This window comes from Gymnoscopelus braueri (assembly GCF_963280865.1).
Source record: "Gymnoscopelus braueri genome assembly, chromosome: 11".
NCBI classification, from domain to species: domain Eukaryota; kingdom Metazoa; phylum Chordata; class Actinopteri; order Myctophiformes; family Myctophidae; genus Gymnoscopelus; species Gymnoscopelus braueri.
In genome coordinates, this window is record NC_137613.1 from 41,216,025 (window position 1) to 41,236,503 (window position 20,479).

The window sequence follows — 20,479 nt, forward strand, 5'->3', positions numbered from 1 at the left end:
GACCAACAGATAAAATCTGTGAAAAAAGAGATCAGACAGATGATACAGTTTCACGCAAATAGCTGAAAAATCCTGGGTTTAAGTGTTTTTCAAACTGCTTAAAATTGCGGACAATCTAAGGGCGGAGTGAGAGACATGGATACTGAATAGATTGAAGAGAGAGAGAGATGGAAGCAGAATGGATTGATTGGACATCTCAACCTATTGCCATTAATAGGAATCAAACCCTCAACCTTCGGATTGACAGGCTGCAACACTACCTACAGTGCTATAGCTTTGTCCAGGCTGAGGTTGTCTGTTGAAGATAAAAGTGAACCAGTGAAAGCAGCCGATCTACAAGCTCAGAAACACGTTGCTATCTGAAAAGTTTTGAGATTGTAGATCGGCTATTTTCAGAATGAAGTATGTCATACATTGCAAAAAGATACACTCTCAAATAAGCATTTCATGTTATCTTTACCCTTTGCACATGTATTCATTGATACATTCATGTTTTTTGCAATTCAACTTAAATGAGTCTGCATCAAGTGAGGCTTGAACCGGCAACCTTGCAGTCATGAGGCACTCACTTAAGGGAGAAGCCATTGGACCAACAGACAAGACCTGTGAAAAAAGAGATAACACAGCAGCCGATCTACAAGCTCAGAAACACGTTGCTATCTGAAAAGTTGAGATTGTAGATCGGCTATTTTCACAATTTTGTCATATATTGCAAAAAATACTCTCTCCAAGAAGCATTTCATGTTACCTTTAACAGTTGCGCATGCATTAATTGATACAGTCATGTTTTGTGCGATACAATTGAAAAGTAGCCAGCAAGAGTTGAAGCTTGAACTGGCGACCTTGGATCCAGAGGCTGATGCTGAAGCGACACGCCATTGGACCAGAACCAGAGTAAAAAGAATTCACACTAACACTAACACTAAGATCACTCGTTCACAAACCATTTACCAATAGAGAAATTGTATGTCTCCTCGAAACCGAAACCAGTGAAAGCAGCCGATCTACAAGCTCACAAAACGCTGCTATCTGAAAAGTTGTGAGATTGTAGATCGGCTATTTTCACAATGAAGTACGTCATACATTGAAAAAACATACTCTCAAATAAGCATTTCATGTTATCTTTACCGTTTGCACATTGATACAGTCATGTTTTTTGCAATTCAACTCAAATGAATCTGCATCAATTGAGGCTTGAACTGGCAACCTTCAGGTTGTGAGGCACACATTTAAGGGAGAAGCCATTGGACCAACAGACAAGAACCTGTGAAAAAGGAGATAACTCAGATGATACAGTTTCAAGCAAATAGCTGAAAAATCCTGGGTTTAAGTGTTTTTCAAACTGCTCAAAATTGCGGACAATCTAAGGGCGGAGCTTACTGGTCAACGTGATACATGTGTTCCTCATGAGTCAAGGAACATGTTTAAGCAGGTTTAATGGCTGTCGGCCAAACGAGGCATGACTTTTGCCTGTTTAAAGTTTGCATTTTCAAAAAATCGCTATAGCGCCCCCCTTTGACCAATTGGAGTAAGATTGGTTTCAGTGATATTTGGAATGACCCTCAACATTACCGCAAAATTTCAAAGAAATGTGAGTCTGCATGTATGTGTTAGGGGCAGATGAATAATTGTCATAAAACTGCAATATTCATTGGCTCATTAAAGCTTCATTTTTTCACTTATGGAAAATCTTTTGCATCAGTTTGTCGGCATAGGTCCAAAGTTCATGTGTAAAACGTTTCGTGCAGATTACTCAAAAATCCCAGGAGGAGATAGGTTTTAACTGTTTTTCATATAATTCAAAATGGTGGGAGATCTAAAGGTCAGAGGTCAAAAGTCAGAGTGTGAAAGTTGTTGATCATGAGTAGACGCATATGTATATTGAAGTTTCATGGCTGTAGGTCAAACAGGGCATGAGTTGTACCTGTTCAAAGTTGGCATTTTGCTATAGCGCCACCTTTTGACGAAAGATTGTGAGAATTATTTCTTGATAGTTTTTCATGACCATCTACCATATGGCCAAGTTTCGTAAAAAGCGTATGCACGGTTCAGCCAGAACTGCCAAAAGTGGGAGAAGAAAAAAGAGGGGAACATTAAAACAGGTCCAGAGCTGAGCTCTGGCCCCGTAATAAAGTACTGTGACGTGAGTAAATAAAATGACTATGATCAACAGGTAAATAAAAGCATGCTGTGAATTACTTTCTGTGTAGGCAGCAGAGGTGTCTTTGAGTTGCTGTCCGGATCTCATACAGAGGATCTCCAAGAGGGTCTCCTCATCAGTACCTAAACCCTGTTTGCACACACACACACACACACACACACACACACACACACACACACACACACACACACACACACACACACACACACACACACACACACACACACACACACACACACACACACAGTCACACACAGTTTGAGCGTGGTAGAGTGACTAATAACTACCCAGCAAAGTGTTTTCTGCAAGACCCCCCCAGGTGCTAAGATTAATATCCAGTCAGCACCAAGATTCTCAAGTATTGTGAGCCTACGCTGTCACCATGGATGTGATGTTACTGATGTGGCTGGGTCAGCAATATTCCTCTCACAATGTACATGTGTTTAATGACAGCCTTATCTAACTTCCCATTTATTTGGAAAACCACAAACTGTACAGTATGTGGTTAGGATAGGGCACATGGACCAAAAATAAAATGGTAATGTAAAATGCAATACATCTAGCATGACTCTGAAGTATATGTACTTACAGTACAGTATATCGAAACATTAGACTGTCTGGTGTAGCACCTGCAATAAAGAGGCAAAAATGTGTCCAATAAGCTACTCCAGTATTCCTTCATGTTTACATGTTGTGATGGGTTGTCCATCTTTTTAGTCTGTTCGCACCAGCTGTACCGATTTCAAGGATGTTTTTCCAACTTCCAAACACCAACTGCACTGCAGATAATTAACTTTACCTCAAACAACAGGCCTCAAATTGTAAAAGCCCTGGTAGTGGCCTCTTGATGGTGTGCTGCTTGACGGCAATCCTCCCATTAGCCTACATTTTGAGATATCTTGTGTGCAAGTGGACATTTATGCCTAAGGGTGGCACTAGAGGATCACCAATGGGATCACCAAAATCAGAATGGTCCATCTACCAGAGAGCACAACAAATTCCATGGCAATACAGCCAGTAGCTTTTAGTGATATCTTCTTTGAGATAAAAGTGATGGAAGGAGAGACTAACTGACTGGCATCCTTAGAGCCTGCCTCCTTAGAGCCTGCTAAATCTATCCACAAGTTTCCAGCGGAGTATGGGCGTCAGTTCCGGTTGTAGGCTATACATATGCAGTGCCTCCGCCGGATATGTCCCCCACCAGGCCTGTGCATGGGGCCTGTGCCCCAGTAAATTCCCGCGGAAACAGGTGGATACAATACAAGCACACTAATAGGCTCATGTGCATAACTGTAGTCCCAGTTTTCGGTGGCACACCTGTGTTTTCAAATCGCTTCAACTGATTGGCTCAGCAGCTGATTTGAACTGGAGACACATGTGAAGGTGTCATGTGCATAGATATAGAAACCTAGATAGATCATTGGCCTCTGCAGTTCTTCGGAGCGACCTGTATCGCAGCCACCATTTTAGAGGAGGCGCGCTACCATTCAAAGTGACTACTGGCCATAGTGGCCAATCACAGCACGTTGACTACTGGCCAATCACAGCACGTTGACCACTGGCCAATCACAGCGCGTCTAACTGACTAGTTGCTGCGCGGCTGCCTCTTAAAGGGTTAAGGGCTGGGTTACGAAAAAACCCACCCCCACCTGCCTCTGATTGGCCCACCGAACGCCCCCTTCTGTGACACACACGGAAGCTTGCCTCCTCTAAAATGGCGCTCGAGATACAGATGCCTCAGAGCCGAAGGAGGCGTCTACCTTTATATGTCTATGGTCATGTGTGTTTCCAGTTCTGCTACTGAACCAATCAAATAAAGCTATTAGCTATGGGAAAATGAACTAGAACAGGAAACAGGTGTGCCGCCTTCTGAAAACTGTGACTACAGTTTTGCAGAGAGCCAGAGCCTAATACTGCCTTTTCCAACCATTTATGCACAGACAGACAGACAGACAGACAGACAGACAGACAGACAGACAGACACACACCTCCATAGCCTGTCGTAGGCGCGATGAGCCTCGTGCTGTATTGGTTTCATCATCAGAGCCAATATGAGATTCTCTAGGTCTCCAGACAGAGCCTTCTTCAAATCAGACAGCATGTCCTGAAACACATCACACCTATCATCACATTAAACCACTCGAACTCAAGCAAACATCCATATTCTGGGGGGAACATTAGCCAAAAATAGCATATCAACAAGCTCACAACGTGGAGCGTTGTGACGCGTTGCGAGCTTGTCGATTGGCTATTTCTGGTGAAGAGATTTGGTGTAGAGTAGACGGATAACAAAATACAGAGCCAACTCAGGTCCAGTTTACTAGTCCAGAGGGTTTACCTGATCAACTACATCATTCTTTATATTATCCTATTCTAACCAATTGAACCATATGTCATAAATAATAGGGAAACATTCTGTGAAAATGGTAGCTCTACAAGCTCGCTGTGATCTTGTAGATCAGCTTTTTTCGGGAAAAGGAATCTGGTGTAGAATGAAAAAAGGAGGGGGCCGGAATACAGATCCCTGGGGGACACCGGTCAAGGAAGTCTATAGGATTTAAGTGGTTGAATAGTATTTATTCATATTTGTCTATTCGTGCTGCTTGTGTGAGAATTTATAGTAATATTGCACACTAGTATATGTGTCAAATGTGCTATAGGAAAAAGTTGACCACTATTGTATTCAAATTACTTGAATTGTCAGTAAAACATCACTCCACACTGAGATAGAAAGGAATAAACAAACAGTGGCCTGAGTATGGTTGCATGCTATGGTAATGGACAATTTACGCCTTGAATATATTAGCAGCAGCTTTATTGTGTTTTTTCTTTTTTTGCTGGGCTGGGTTGGGGGACATTGGGGTTGAAATGTGTCACATGGATTTTGGCGGGGAAAAAAAGAAGAAGCTCAATACAAATATTCAAAAATACAAATAAAATTAGGCCTTGAACATAGTAAATGTGCACCTGCCTGTTGTGACTGTAATGTGATCTACAATTCAAGCCAAGATGAGGCTGGAGGGGCTTCTATTGTATTTTTCTGTAGATATTAGGTTTTGCAAATTGACATTTATTTGACCAAAAATGACAGCTAAATTACATTTATATTACCAACGAAACCATTTTAGTCCTCATCCTATCCCAATCCCTAACTCTTTGTGAGGTTATTGAAGTATCTCCCAGATCATCATATATGCTAAAATTGATATACATGGGCTTTTACATAGCAGAGTCATTTCATTCAGAATAACAGCATCCGAAGTGATTGGCCTGGAACTTAACCAGCAACTGTTTCTCTGAATTGAAGTACTTTCTTCACTAAGACACATTCTTCCAAAACATCTCAGGATTAGATAGACAATGGACAAAGTTAAACACTCAACAGCTGTGATGAAATCTGATGTTCGTAGCATAAGTTACTGTAGGCCACGAACGTATCTAATCATTAGATTTGAACACAGAGCTATTTTCCTTTATAGTATAAACATCCTGGTAAAGATGTTTACAGTAGTTAAGATAAAACAGGTTCTCAGTGATTAGGTCTTGGGATCCGTTTGATCAAAGAGGAAGCCTCTTTAGATAGAAAACAGTCCGATTGAAGAGATTATGTTGTTCCTTAAAATTCTTGTTTGTTAACTGTTGTATATTTATATAAATGTATGCATTTTTACACTCCTTTTAAAGCTCAGGACATACTGAACACAAATTATTAAAGAATATTCCATTTTAGGTTATAGTTTGGCCACAGGAACATAAACTGTATTGTCAGAAGTTACCTTGATGCAAATGTGTGTGATAAGCCTAGCAAGACTCGCTGTGCGCTCGGCCGGAGCGGATCAGCTCCCGATTGGCTGAGAGAAGGAGGAGGAGGAGGGACTGCGAAGCTAGCGCGTGTCTTGAATACTATATAAAAGTGTGTACTTGTGTGATCTCAGGGCACTGTATTTTGACCCACTCAGTTGCCACTTTTTGTGAATACTCCTGAAGTTGATCAAATAAAAGACTTGGAGAATAATATCCATCGGATCTCGTTCCTTCTGTGCTGCGACATTTTCATTGAGGTTTATCCCACGGTATCACCCGAAAAGAAACCACATTATAAAGACTTTGAACATTGTTATAACATTTCCAGTGATACATCTTCACACTTCTTGACACCATGAAGATTCTGGCTCTGGGACTGTGTGCGCTGACTCTTCTAGCTTCAGTTGCAGCGCAGGTAATTATTCAACTACTGTATATATTCTTGTTCTGCATCTCACTTGTTGTTCATGACATAACTGTTCTTCAAATTATCTCACCAATGCTTGGTATTAGTTGTAGTGGTTTGTTTTTTCAGGCTGTAATGGTCATCAATCAGTCATGATGACATAAGGCCACTTTAAACCAGGTGTCCCTATTTTGGTCATGTAGGCGAACATCTTCAAACACATTAAAAAATATATTTTAATTTGCAAAAATAGCAAAAACAGCAGATCTACAACACATCGCATTGCGCTGTGAGCGCGTTGTGAGCTTGTAGATTGGCTATTTTAGCTATTCATTGTGTGCTGCAGTATATAGGGCTTAAGTGGTTATAAGAATTAGCTAAGAGTAACAGATCTACTAATGATTCGGGACAGGTGACAGTGTACAATAGGGCCACAGTCCTCTTTCTGTTGTAACTCTAGATACATAGCTATACATGTAGTTATACTGTATATCGTCTCTGTCGGGTGGAAACCTCATATGTCAAAAATTGTTACTTTTCAGAATTCAAATAAAAAATAGCAAAAGTAGCAGATTTACAAGCAAGTAAAGTTTTGCTTTGGTCTTATTCCTGTATAAGTATTAATTCCATTTCCATGCTAAATGTAAGTAAGTGATGTTGTAACAGAGCTCAATCTCAGCTGTAATTGACCAGTCTTGTTTGGACTTCTACAAGTCATTTATCTTATCCTATAATCTGCCACATAAGATGTGTAAAAAATTATGATAAAAAGTCTGTTTTGTAGGTCTGTCATCCTTTTATTTGGACTACCATAACAGCCCTCTCTCTCTGATAATATCCCTTGACCCTAGCAGAGGCATTTCTTGCATGGCACACATAGTCCTACTAATAGCCTACCACTATAACTTTACAAAACACTGACTAATATCTCTTCATCCATAATTCCACCTAGGCTTCCAAAACCAACGCAGCAACCACGACCACCGCACCCATGACCGCAGCGTCCATGACCGTCGCACCCATGACCGTCGCACCCATGACCGTCGCACCCATGACCGCAGCAACCACGACCGCCACATCCATGACCACCACACCCATGACAGCAGCAACCACGACCACCGCACCCATGACCGCAGCATCCATGACCGTCGCACCCATGACCGCAGCAACCACGACCGCCACATCCATGACCACCGCACCCATGACAGCAGCAACCACAACCGCCGCACCCACAACCACCGCACCCATGACGGCAGCAACCACGACCGCCACATCCACGACCACCGCACCCACGACCGCAGCAACCACGACCGCCACATCCACGACCACCGCACCCACGACCGCAGCAACCACGACCGCCACATCCACGACCACCATGAAGTGGTTGTCGTGGTCGTGGTGTTCGTGGTCGTGGATCGCACCCACCACTGCAGCACTCACCACCGCCGTCAACACTACAACTGTGGCCACTAATACGACACACAGTGGAAGTCCTTTAATTAAAGCGACTCTGTTGAGCTTTGTGGCGCCGTTGCTGCTGCATGTTGTGACACACTGAGTAGCTAGATAGAGACGTGTGGCTGTGCAGGTGTGTTGAGTTGACCTTCTGAAGGAGCTGGTAGCTCCTCAGAAAACCAAACCATGAAACACACAGTGCTTTGAACATGTTATAATTGCAGAACCATGAAGCTAGTCTAAACCATAAAGGTTGATGTATACTTAGTTGTGCACCGTAAATAGAATAGACGATCTGCAAGCTTGAGCTAGAAGATCTGTTATTTCAGTGTGAAAATAAATAAAATAAAAAGTGTTGTCATGACCTATTCCTTTGGACCAGAAACACACCACTCATTACATTATAACACCACTGCAGTGAATGTTCTTAAACAAAATAATCATTATGAAACGTGTGTGACTGATATACAGTGGACATCTTTATTGTCACCGCCAGGCCGAAAGGCATTGGCCGAGACTATGTTTTGCCCCCTGTCCGTCCGTCCGTCAGTCCGTCCTTCTGTCTGCGACCAGCTAATCTCCGCCACCGTTGGCCCGGTCACTGTGAAACTGCGCACTCACACTCCCTGGATGCCACAGCAGAACCTGCCCCACATTTTTCAGATCAGCCTGTCATAGTGTCACCATGAGGCCGACTTTTGCAAAACATTTTTTTTTATATTACTCCTTCAAATTTTGTCCAAAAAACACGCAAATCAGTACACAGTATCTCTATAGTCATGTAATCAACACGGATCTGTCCGATTTTCTATATTCCATCCTGATTGGCTAATGTTGGCTTCCAAAGTTTGCACGATTGGGTCGTTTTGAACAAAATGCCTCAAATTATAAACACAGCATTCGATTTCCGTGAAATTTTGCACACACATTCCCACTAGGCCGAGGAAGTGCCACTTGAAAATGTTCAAATCAGCCTCATGGTGGCGCTATAATAGGCCGATTCGCGTTTTTACCCATAACTGCACCGATCTGCGTGAAAATTTGCACGCATCCTCCCTAGAGGCCAAGGAAAAACCTTTGCCCTTCATTTTTCACCTCTGCCTTTTAGAGCTCCACCAAGAGGTTGACTTTTGTAAAACAAATTGTTTGATATTACTCCTTCAGATTCTGTCCAAAAATCACCTAAATCGGTACACAGTATCTCTATAGTCATGTGATCAAGACGAATGTGTCCAATAATTCCTATTCCATCCTAATTGGCTAACATTGGCTTCCAAAGTTTGCTGGCTTCTCAAATCATGAACACACAACACAGCGTGCAATTTCCGTGAAATTTTGCACGCACATTCCCACTAGGCCGAGGAAGAAATGCCACCGTTTTCACATTGGCCTATTATAGCGCCACCAGCAGGTCTAATTTAGCAAAACACATTTTTGGAACAAAATGCCTCAAATCATGATTACAGTGTCCGATTGCCGTGAAAGGCCTAAGAAGAAATGGCACCCTTTTCACATTGGCCTATTATAGCGCCACCAGGAGGTCACAATAACCTACCTCACCTGATGGAGACCTGTGCTCCGATTATTTTTACTATTTAAATACTGAAACAGGAAAGAAATTGTAATTATTTCTAAATCACAGTGGTGTATTATTGAAATTATTTTATTGTGAATAACCGCTTGAGACGTTGTCAAAGGGGTCCACAGATTACAAAATTCATAAATTTTTCATACATTTAGACACAACATTTCACAGACAGTTCAAACAACAAATCAACAAAACAAGGGCAAAACAAAACATACAACAATAACACAACGACAACAACACTTTAAAACACAGTTTTAAACAATTTAAAAGATGTTATTGACCGAATGTGAACAGGTAGATTGTTCCAGTTAGTGGGAGCTTTAAACTTAAAGGATTTTTTGCCAACTGAGTTGGATACTTTTGGAACTTCAAAATAAATCTGTGCACAGTGTCTCAGTTGATGTGTAGAGGTGAAAGGTTCCATATACTGTTTTAGATACTGTGAATAGTTATAATGAATATTTTTATTTGTATATTCTTGAGCTTGTAATTTGTAGACTTTGGACAGAGCACTTCAGTCTTCAGATCGACAGAGAGCCAGGAGCGCCTGTAGATTATCCCCTTTGAATGGTTTCTGTGGAAAAAATTATAATAGATAAACTGTAAAATAAAGAATAAAACAAACTTCTCTTGTATGGGTAATGGTACTTCATTCAAAACATAATGTGACATTAATGATTTCGTGTCTAATTTCAAGCTATGTAACTGTATTAGCATCTATTTTAGATGAACAGTTTGTACAGCCTCATGTACTGTATGAACATAACTTGGGTCTAATGCCTCCCTATTCAAACTTGAATAAAACAGTGATGTAGTGGTGTGTGTTTGAGCGTGCCTGGTGCATGCGTGCGTGCGTGCGTGCGTGCGTGCGTGCGTGCGTGCGTGCGTGCGTGCGTGCGTGATCTACAGTACCTGTAGAGCTGTGTACAGAGATGTCCCTGTCTGTTGAAGGTAGGTCACTCTGACACACAGCAAATCTTCTTCACAGTGAGATACCAGGATCCCTTGGACTACAGCAGGCTGAAAGAAAAGAGAGCCAATAGGACATGAGGGGATTACTAATCAAACGACATACTCTACTGCAATGTTTGGGGTGTGTAGCTATCTGAACATGATTATGTCTAAATATTGTCCATCATCTTAATGTGTCTATGCTCTGCGACTGAGGAAACGCAAGAGGCGATCCCATTCATAAATAAATACATGAACACTTGGGATTTTTGTGTTTACGATTGAATGAATAAAACAATACATTTATCAGTGACAATGCTCAACCATCCACACCCAAGATTGGATTTTTAGAAAGATGATCAGAACCTTACCTTCATGGTCTCTAGTCTTTGTGCCAGGTACAGATAAGGATTTTGAATGCATTGCACTGAAATTACAGACAGAGAATTTACAAGTGAGTCATTTAGCAGACGCTCTTATCCAGAGTTACTTACAAAGTGCAAGTGCTTTTTGCTCCGGCTCTGCCATCTTGCTGCCCTGCTATGCTGCTACCCTGCCGCTGCCCTGCGCCAAGTTCCATGAAGTTTTTTGCGCTCCCATCACCACCCCAGCATCCACATGCGGGCTCTGTTTCTGTACAAATCCCTCTATTTCATTCCCTATAATATCTATTAGGCAGATAATGTGTTTATTATAATATGTTCATGCCTGCAGGGAGTGAATGAAATGAGACAGAGCCTCGATGCTACAGATATTGGCCGGGTTTCCCAAACGAATTTCAGCTCGTGCGTAGCCTAGAAGCTGCATAAGAGCTTCCACGCAGCTGCGCAGTAGCAACCCCGCTACGCACTATCTTCGTTAGTAGCAGCTGTGTGTGCCCTACGTGCCATCTAAACTGGCTTCGGGAGACACCATCGTCGTAGGTTCTCAAGCGCACAGCGTTACGTGAGTGCTAAAACTACATTCGGGAGACAGCATGCACGTAAGACCTCCTGGACGAAGCCTACGTAAAGCCTACGTAAACTACGTAGTGCTGTCCTACGCTACACAGCAGTTTAAACACCCTTTGCGAATATATACAGTGAAATGGATCATAAAAATACCACACGACACACACACACACACACACCCTATATAATATATATATATATATATATATATATATATATATATATATATATATATTACGGTGCGTAACGGGCGACGCCTCCCCAAAACAACAGACATACAAGCTATCAACACTCTGCGACATGCCGTGTTGATAGCTTGCAGATCTGTTCTTTTGGGTAGGGCGAGCGGCTGTTAGGAGGAACTGCTGCGCTGGTTCTATGTGTAGCCCCCACACTCAAATTAGCGAGAAGTGGCGTGCAAAAGACCTGGCTATCGGGCTCAGGCTTATTGGCATGACTGGTAACGCGTCGGGCTGGCGAGTGGGAGTTTCGGGTTCAATCCCAGCTCACTGCTTCCACTACATATGCATGAAACCGGCGTTTATAAATTATAGCATGATCCGATCATCTGATAAAAATACTGTCGTGACAGAGGGAGCCAACTGTCAGATATCCTGAAGCAGTCCACTCTAAATACAACGTTTGAATAATATATTTATGCATTAAATTACATCTACAAGCTTATGAGGCGTTGAGCTTGTAGATCTGCTATTTTCAAAAGATTTTTTAACCATTCACAGCTGTCACTTTGTGAGAGGAACTGGGGACTTTCATCATAACGTTTAACTATAAAACTTCGAAATTAAGGAAACATATTTAGCTCAGCATCATTTATATACCTTTAGTTAACTTGGCATATGCTTAATATTTTTATCAGATGATCGGATCATCCGTGAGAGTACAATTTATATATATACGTGTGTGTGTGTGTGTGTGTGTGTGTGTGTGTGTGTGTGTGTGTGTGTGTGTGTGTGTGTGTGTGCGCGTGTGTGGTCGGTCTTTTCATAGATCTATTTCGCTACGATGGGTATCGTAACAAACTGCTGCGTAGGACAGCACTCAGGGCTACGCCTCTCCCAGGAGTAGGCGGGGAGTAGGCTACGTGCATGCTGTTTCCCGAATGTAGTTTTAGCAGACACGTAACTCCGTGCGCTTGAGAACCTACGACGATGGTGTCTCCCGAAGCCAGTTTAGATAGCGCGTAGGGCACAACCACCTGCTACTAATGAGGGTAGAGCGTAGGTTTCGCCGAGTCCCAGCTGTGTAGGAGGCTCTTACGCAAGCTGCGTAGGCTACGCATGACCTGAAATCTACGTGCCTGCTAAGGTACTGCGCAGCCTGTGTGGACGCACGTAAGACCCGTCGTAGGACCTGCGCAGCATCTCTACGCAGCATCTCTACGAAGCTCTTTGGGAAACGCGGCCATTTATGATTCATGTATTTTACATTTATGCTTAATAGATATATTTATTCAATACAAGAGTTGTCTGACTGAACTCTAACCTTAACCTTGAACCTTAACATAACTTATGTTAACATGAATGTACATTTTTAAGGGTTACAACCCCCCAGCACCACACACAATGGTACATTACATACCTAATACTTTCAAACCCCGTCTAATGTCTCCTGAGAATCGCTTTTCCAGGATGGGATCCAGTGTCTGTCCCTGCTCCAGCTCCAGTCTCATCAGCACTGCACATAGTAAGCAAATATATGTGTCACTGTCAACATGCTCTAATAAACCCAGTGCAAGGACACAAAGACAGGAGACAGATAGTAATTAGGCTTTCAGGCAGGCTAGGATGACAGAGGAAAATATATCAGATATATGAAGACAGATGGACAGATAAGCAAATAGTGTATAACTTATGAATGGTAAACCTTGAATACTTTGTTTATGGGTTAATAATTCACTGACATCACACAAGTTGAATAACCCACTTTGTTTTTTTCACATACACACACACGTACACACACGTATACACACGCACCCACACGCGCACACACACACACACACACACACACACACACACACACACACACACACACACACACACACACACACACACACACACACACACACACACACACACACACAAGCACAGAGATAAAGAAAAACACACACCACAACAAACACACATCCTTACACAGACATACCGTTATTAAGATGGCCTGAGTTTCTTGAGGTCAGTATATTAATCCAGGGTCCAGCTTCAGCTTTCTTCCCATTCAGTGATGCAGACAAAGTCTGATATTTAATCATGAACCACACAAAACAGTCAAAACACATTAAAAACAAACATATGACATACAATATTATTATACCCTCTTTTTAAAGCAAAATAGCACTCTCCCTACATTTTCATAAATTATCCACATGAAATCTAGCGTCCTTATTCTGGGTGCGAACATTGGCCGATATTAGCCAATCTACAAGCTCACAACACAATGCGACACGTTGTGAGCTTGTTGCTCAGCTATTGTCGGCAAAGAGATTTGGTGTAGAGGGAAAAGGAAGGAAGGCGCCTATTATAGACCCCTGGGGGTCCCCGGTCAACTAAGTACCGGGTGTGAGTGGTTAAAGCGTTAATGATATAATTCCAGGATCTCGAAAATTTTTTCACATGTGGGAAAATATCAGCTAACAATTGCAGTAAAACAAAAGAATGAAACTGTTGATACATGCGCCACAATAAACAAGGAAGTGCAGTGGATCAAATAGAAACACTTTTTGGTTATTGCATCGTCTATTTCTCACTTCAAATGTTTTCAAAAACATTCTTGAGAGCAATGTTTTGTTGTAAATGACATTGTTTGTTTGTTTACATGGCTGTCAAGTTGGATAAAGCATAAAACCAAGCAGCGCAGGTTGACATGAGCAGGTGTTCTGAGTCTCTGAGTACACAGCTGTGTACTGAGCTCATCGGTCATTATCAAGAAATAATGACAGATGATTGACCAATCAGAATCAAGCATTCAACCAAGCCGTGTAATAATGTGATTTAACAGGCATTATCTCAAACTGTACCTCAGTATCTGTCTGAACACATCCAGCAACATTTTCCTTCTGTTGGGAGAGAGGAGAGAAGAATACTGACGGCCTGTTTCACATGTCCTTATAAACAACAGCATAACATAACCCATGGAATGGAAATTATAATCATTTACGTTAAAGAGGTCGTGCCATGGTTTTGCACTTTTTCTGTTTTTCATGTGTCTATGAGGTTGATAAAACTTCATTAAGCCCCCTGGTGGTGTTTTTATGGTGTTTTATGTCTTCTCTGACTATTTTGAGTTTCTACCTGGAGGTTGAAACCTTGAGGGTCAGACGTGTCAATAGAAAAACAGTGCTTTAGTGACATAGTAAAAACATACCCTCCCCCTCATTATCATAACACAACAGGTGTGTGCATGAGGAGGAGGAGGGACTAGGACAGATGGGTGGTGCTAAGGTGGTGGAGGAGGTGCTAAGGTGAGAACCAGGTATACTTAATGAACTGGAGGCGTGTCCACATAAAAACATAATTTTAACAATTTCTGTACACTTTTTTGAAAAAAATCTTCCTCCTAGTATAACCATAATACCTGATAATTATGTTTTAGGGGGGGGAAAAGTGCTCATTTATGCATCTGGGCCCTTATGGGTCCATTAGGTTATATTTGCACACTGAGGATTTTACTGCATAGTGATCTTCCATTTAGCTGGTGGGAGATACCATTAGTCATACTGTAGGTAGAAAAGGGGTTTACTGTTACATTTAGCAAAGCCACAATGAGCTTAGCAAAGTCTCCACTTGTTTCTCCTTTCAGATCCTTCTCCAGCTCCTTCTTGTACACTGTAACACAGAAAGAAACAGGAAAAGGTCACGCATGAGGTACTCAAACCTACTAAATCAATTAATTGAGTCATACAATATAACAGTTAATTCAGTAGCTCTGCAAGTTGGCTATTGGAAACAAATATAAAGGCTTGTGAGCATTGGAAAATTAAGCAAGACTTTGGGAAAGGCTGGTAAAATAAGACCAGAGGCCAATAAAGTACTGTGACATGAGTAAATAAAATGACTATGATTAGGTAAATAAAAGCATGTTGTGAATTACTTTCTGTGTAGGCAGCAGAGGTGTCTTTGAGTTGCTGTCCGGATCGTACAGAGGATCTCCAAGAGGGTCTCCTCATCAGTACCTAAACCCTGTTTGCACACACACACACACACATCACACACACACGCACACACGCACTTTAATTCCTTTACTTGAGTCCACATTTAGGGCCCAAATATTGTCCTTTTACAGCTTCTTTTGATGCCATGCATACGTGAAATAACATGTGCGTCAGTGCAACACACACACACACACACACACACACACACACACACACACACACACACACACACACACACACACACACACACACACACACACACACACACACACACACACACACACACACACACACACCTCCATAGCCTGTCGTAGGCGATGAGCCTCGTGCTGTATTGGTTTCATCATCAGAGCCAATATGAGATTCTCTAGTTCTCCAGACAGAGCCTTCTTCAAATCAGACAGCAGGTCCTGGAACACATCACACCATCACATTAACGCACTCCAACCCAAGCAAACATCCATATTCCATACCCATTTTTAATCCAAAAATAGCAGATCTACAAGCTCACAACGTGGAGCGTTGTGACGCGTTGTGAGCTTGTATTTCCTGCGAAGAGATTTGGTGTAGAGTAGACCAAAGTCTATAGGATTTAAGTGGTTGAATAGTGTTTCTTCATATTAGTCTATTATTCTTTGTCCTTATCTGTAACTTGTGCTGCTACAGTATACTGTCTCTGGTGCCTGAATTTCCCTATATTTAACTCCCAGAATTGCAACATTGTGGGAATTGCCATGCTCTTAGTCATAAAGTTTTGCTTATGGACCAAAAATGACAGCCAAATTATATTTATATTACCAACAAAACCATTTTAGTCCTCATCCTATCCCAATCCCTAACTCTTTGTTAGGTTATAAAGACTTCCCATGATGTTGCTACCTTCTCTTTAAATAAAGGTGTGTTCAAGGCCGACAAGGCGTAAGACCAGTTTACTCTGCAAACACTTAGTAACAACATTCTGGATCACACACGTTAATGTCAACAAATGTCCCAGAGAGTCACAATGAGATTCACCTGAACTAGTACAGCAATAGCAGATCTACAAGCTCAGAACGCGTCGCAATGTGACGCGTTGTGGGTTTGTAGAGTGGCTACTTTTGGCACGTGACGTCGTCGAACAAAGTATACACTTGTTTCTACTGGCATGAGAGCCATTACCAACACAATGAAGTTCATAGGCATAAAATAGTGGGAAGATCCTGCAATAGTTTACCTTCTCTATTATTTCCTGGTAGGTCTGGGTGATGACCTGCCTCTGATGGTTGTTCCGGTTGGTCAGGATTCTCACCAGAGTCACTGTATCTGATCCAGAGGAAGTGTTCAGATTACAATGATAGCATCTGTCTCAACACTGAGCCACTGTGCAACGGCTCTAAAGCAATTCAGTTATTACTTTATCTTTGGTTGACTGTCTTGGTAAGACATATTAAGAGGTAACATCGCCACCATTCAAATGCCATTGTAGCTGTACAGGGCAAAATCCTGAGTGTTAATTTAACTCAGTGTAAAAATGTATCTGTAAGCTTTCTACTCCTAAAGCAGGTGTACCTGCTCACCAAGTCTATCATCTTATAAGGAGGTACCTTTCTTCCCCAGTGCAGTCTGGATCTCCAGAGCATCCCTGTCAGGGTGGAAGTTAGGGAAGGGACGCACCGTGCCCAAGGTACCCCACGACATGTCCTAATGGAGAGAGAGAGGGAGGGAGGGAGAGAAAGAGGGAGACTTTGTTATCCACATAAGCCCTATATTCTTCGTCGTACGATGAATACCAAAAATAGCCGATCTACAAGCTATTTTCGCTTGCGCTTGCGTATTTGTGAAACTTTGACATTTTGATGTATTTAAAAACATCTAAAAACACTTCATTCATGTTTTCACTCTGTGAACACTTTGTGAACATTTTCATTCTGTGAACATTTTTGCCAATGACATGCCCAAAATATGGATGTAATTACATGGCGTTGTTAAATCTACAAAAGAATAGACAATACAGGGCAGGTACAGTATGAAAATTGCATAGTGTATGCATGCATACTGTACTAAGCAAGCATACCATAAAGTGGAATGTTGACAAAACAATGACAGGAACCAGGTGGAATGTGTTGCAAGATAGCACGAGGAAGATGATGACAGAGATTAGATGACTTGCATTGTGGTCGGTGTCACACAAAGAAACAAAGATATATCAATCACTTTTCATCAAGATGAATTCAGAGAATGAAAAGCATGTCCACCTTTACAGCATGATATTTTCTATCAATTGCACATCCCATGAAGCCTTGAATACATGGATTTATTTTGTTTTTTGTCGCATTCCTAAGGCAATAATTTGATGCCCGGGTGTATTTCCGGTAGGAGACACAAATACTCTACTTTGTGTCTCCTTTATTAGGAATGCGACAAAAACACAAATAAATCCATGGATTTAAGGCTTCATGGGGTGTGCAATTGATAGAAAATAAGTAATTTTTTGGGTGAACTACTCCTTTAAGCATTAAACAAGAGCCTCACCATGAGTCAACTTTATAAATTGTTGAAGTGAAAATACTGATTATGGACTTGCAATGATTATACAATATGTCTTCTCACTCATACATTATTTGGTAATCAGCAGTTTCCCAGTCATTCATACAGTATTTGACACTCATTCATTTGGCACTCATTCATTCCTTATTTGGCAATCAGTCATGCAGTATTTGACACCACACGCCTTTGTGACTTGTAAGTACTGTTTATAAAAGCTTGGTGTAGAGATAACAACAGAGGGAATGTAAAGAATCAGAGGAAACAAAGAACAGAGCGTGTCCATTTAGACCTAAAGACGTGATAGGAAACAGAGGAATGCAGAGGAAAGAGGATACTAACTTACATGTGATTTGAAGTAGTCTGGATCCATGGCCTTTTTTAACCTGCAATAGTGAGTATGGGTGTGTAAGTGACAGACACATTCCACACACTGTACAGTACACGCAGAAACATGAACACAAACAGAATCAAGTAATAACATGCACACATTGGTGTACGTGCCCTCTCACAGGAGGAGTGGATTGCATGCAACTATTTGGTTTGAATCCATTCCATTCCAGTAGTAGTATTGACTTACTTCGTTATGAGTTGTTGATTAATGTATTTACAACAGCTGTGGTGATACACTCAGAAAATACACACCCAACAAGATTCTTATATTTCTTAACATATTCCCTATCAGGTACATTAAGTGCTCCCATTCCCTCTGAAATACAACGGTGATAATACTGTAAATCCTACCTGTAACTGAGTCTTGTGGCAGTTCCGTACAGGCGAGTCGCTTCTGTCAACCTTTAATCAGCCTTGCATCTAGTGTCCCACCTTTGCTACACCACACCTGTTACACTACACCCACCGTTGTGTGTCAATCCGAACATCTGACCAATCGGTTCTCAGTATCTGCCCACCTATGTCATTACTATTGGCTTCTACCATTACTATGGTAACTGACATGCAAAATATCTGACATTCCAAGCAGAGGAAGAATCCAGACAATCGGGTTTTGTTTACAGGTGAAAAAAAAAAACCTTGTTCTGAAACGACAGTAAAATGTAAATATTGCATCTAATAGAAAATTATGTATTGATTCTGTATTCAACATCCTGAAGTTTGATCAATGTATTGACAGTTTTAAGTCAGCTTGTGTCTGTTACGGTACTTACAGTTCTGTAGATCAAGATAAGATATAATACTCACCTTGCAACATGCCATCCCACTCCTGCAAATATGCGAGGGGCCAATCTTATAGTTTCAGGGTAAAATAACTCTCCTTAATACGCCCTAACTTTAAAAATAAATGGAATGTCTGAAACCTGAAAAGTGGATTTCAGTGAAGACAAAATAATCCCCAACAAAGAGGCTTTTCAACAGACAGATTTGTGAACGCCCAGATAAAGATCAGATGTCCACTAAACAATTCAGTTGTTGTAGTTTTCATCCACAGTGGGGGTCAGTGGTAACTTGGTGGATCTGATCCAACTGTGACTGGAACTGTACACCGTAGATTGTACAGATGAAAACGTACACCAACACAATATGGTTTTTACTTTACCCTTACCGCTCCTGTTTCACTCTTACTGCTGTTGCTATTTGTTTGTTTATTACGGATCCCCATTAGTCCTCACCACAGTGAAGACTACTCTTACTGAGGTCCAAACATTAACACTTCACAATCCAATTAAAACAACACAATGTAATTCTACTATTATATAGTTAAAACAAAACAAAAATGATTGAAGATTTCTGTCTTCACAAATTCTATAAATTACATAGTACAGGGGTTTTCAACCGGTGGTATTGCAGGAGGTCCCTGGCCATGCATTAAAAAAAAAAAACTTTTAATAACTTACAGGAGTTCTTACTGTATTGTGTGTGATATGACACGTGAGCTTACCATACTCACAGCAATCCTTAATCATATTCAAACAAAATCACTGTATTTTATTAGATATTATATCGATATTATAGCTATTTTCTCCAGCTCCCTGTGGTGCATGAACCCCCCACCACTAGTGTGTGGGGTGGGTCTATGATGGACCCACCACGCACAATAGTGGTGGTCCCCAGGTTGCTCTTAGTCCAGATGGTGGTCCCTGGGTCAAAATCAGTTGAAAACCCCTGACATAGTACATTACTTTTTAGTACAAACAAAATAAATTGTATATCCAATTAATCATAGTTCAAGTTACTATGACACATGTCCTTCCAGATCAATTACCCATATGAACCTCTTTTCTGGGCATGTCATAATAAGTGAACATTCGTCAAAAACATTTTGGGAAAATCCCTGATCTACCTTTTTGGTGAGAGTTGGTGTAGAGAAGGCCAAGGATAGGCCCCTGGGGGGATCCGGTCAATGAAGTATAGGGTTTAAAGTGAAGGGTTTAAGTGGTTAAAGTTGAGCTCATCTTAGATGATCTTATCGGTTAAACCTTTCCTCATAACATTTTCCTCATTATACCTTCTGCTAAAC

The 20,479-nt window shown here is 41.4% G+C and overlaps 1 protein-coding gene across 1 annotated transcript; it reads right to left on the reverse strand.

Annotated features, from left to right (window-relative positions):
- Positions 1–9,650: 9,650 nt before the first annotated feature.
- anxa14 (annexin A14) lies at positions 9,651–18,859 on the reverse strand. Its single transcript, XM_080442082.1, is given in 14 exon segments — positions 9,651–9,988; positions 10,327–10,434; positions 10,737–10,792; positions 12,915–13,010; positions 13,476–13,566; positions 14,347–14,385; positions 15,075–15,154; positions 15,420–15,472; positions 15,474–15,508; positions 15,777–15,890; positions 16,694–16,782; positions 17,064–17,160; positions 18,350–18,389; positions 18,748–18,859. Coding segments are annotated over 13 exon segments (945 nt in total). The 5' UTR covers positions 18,377–18,389; positions 18,748–18,859; the 3' UTR covers positions 9,651–9,928.
- Between the last annotated feature and the right edge of the window lie 1,620 nt (positions 18,860–20,479).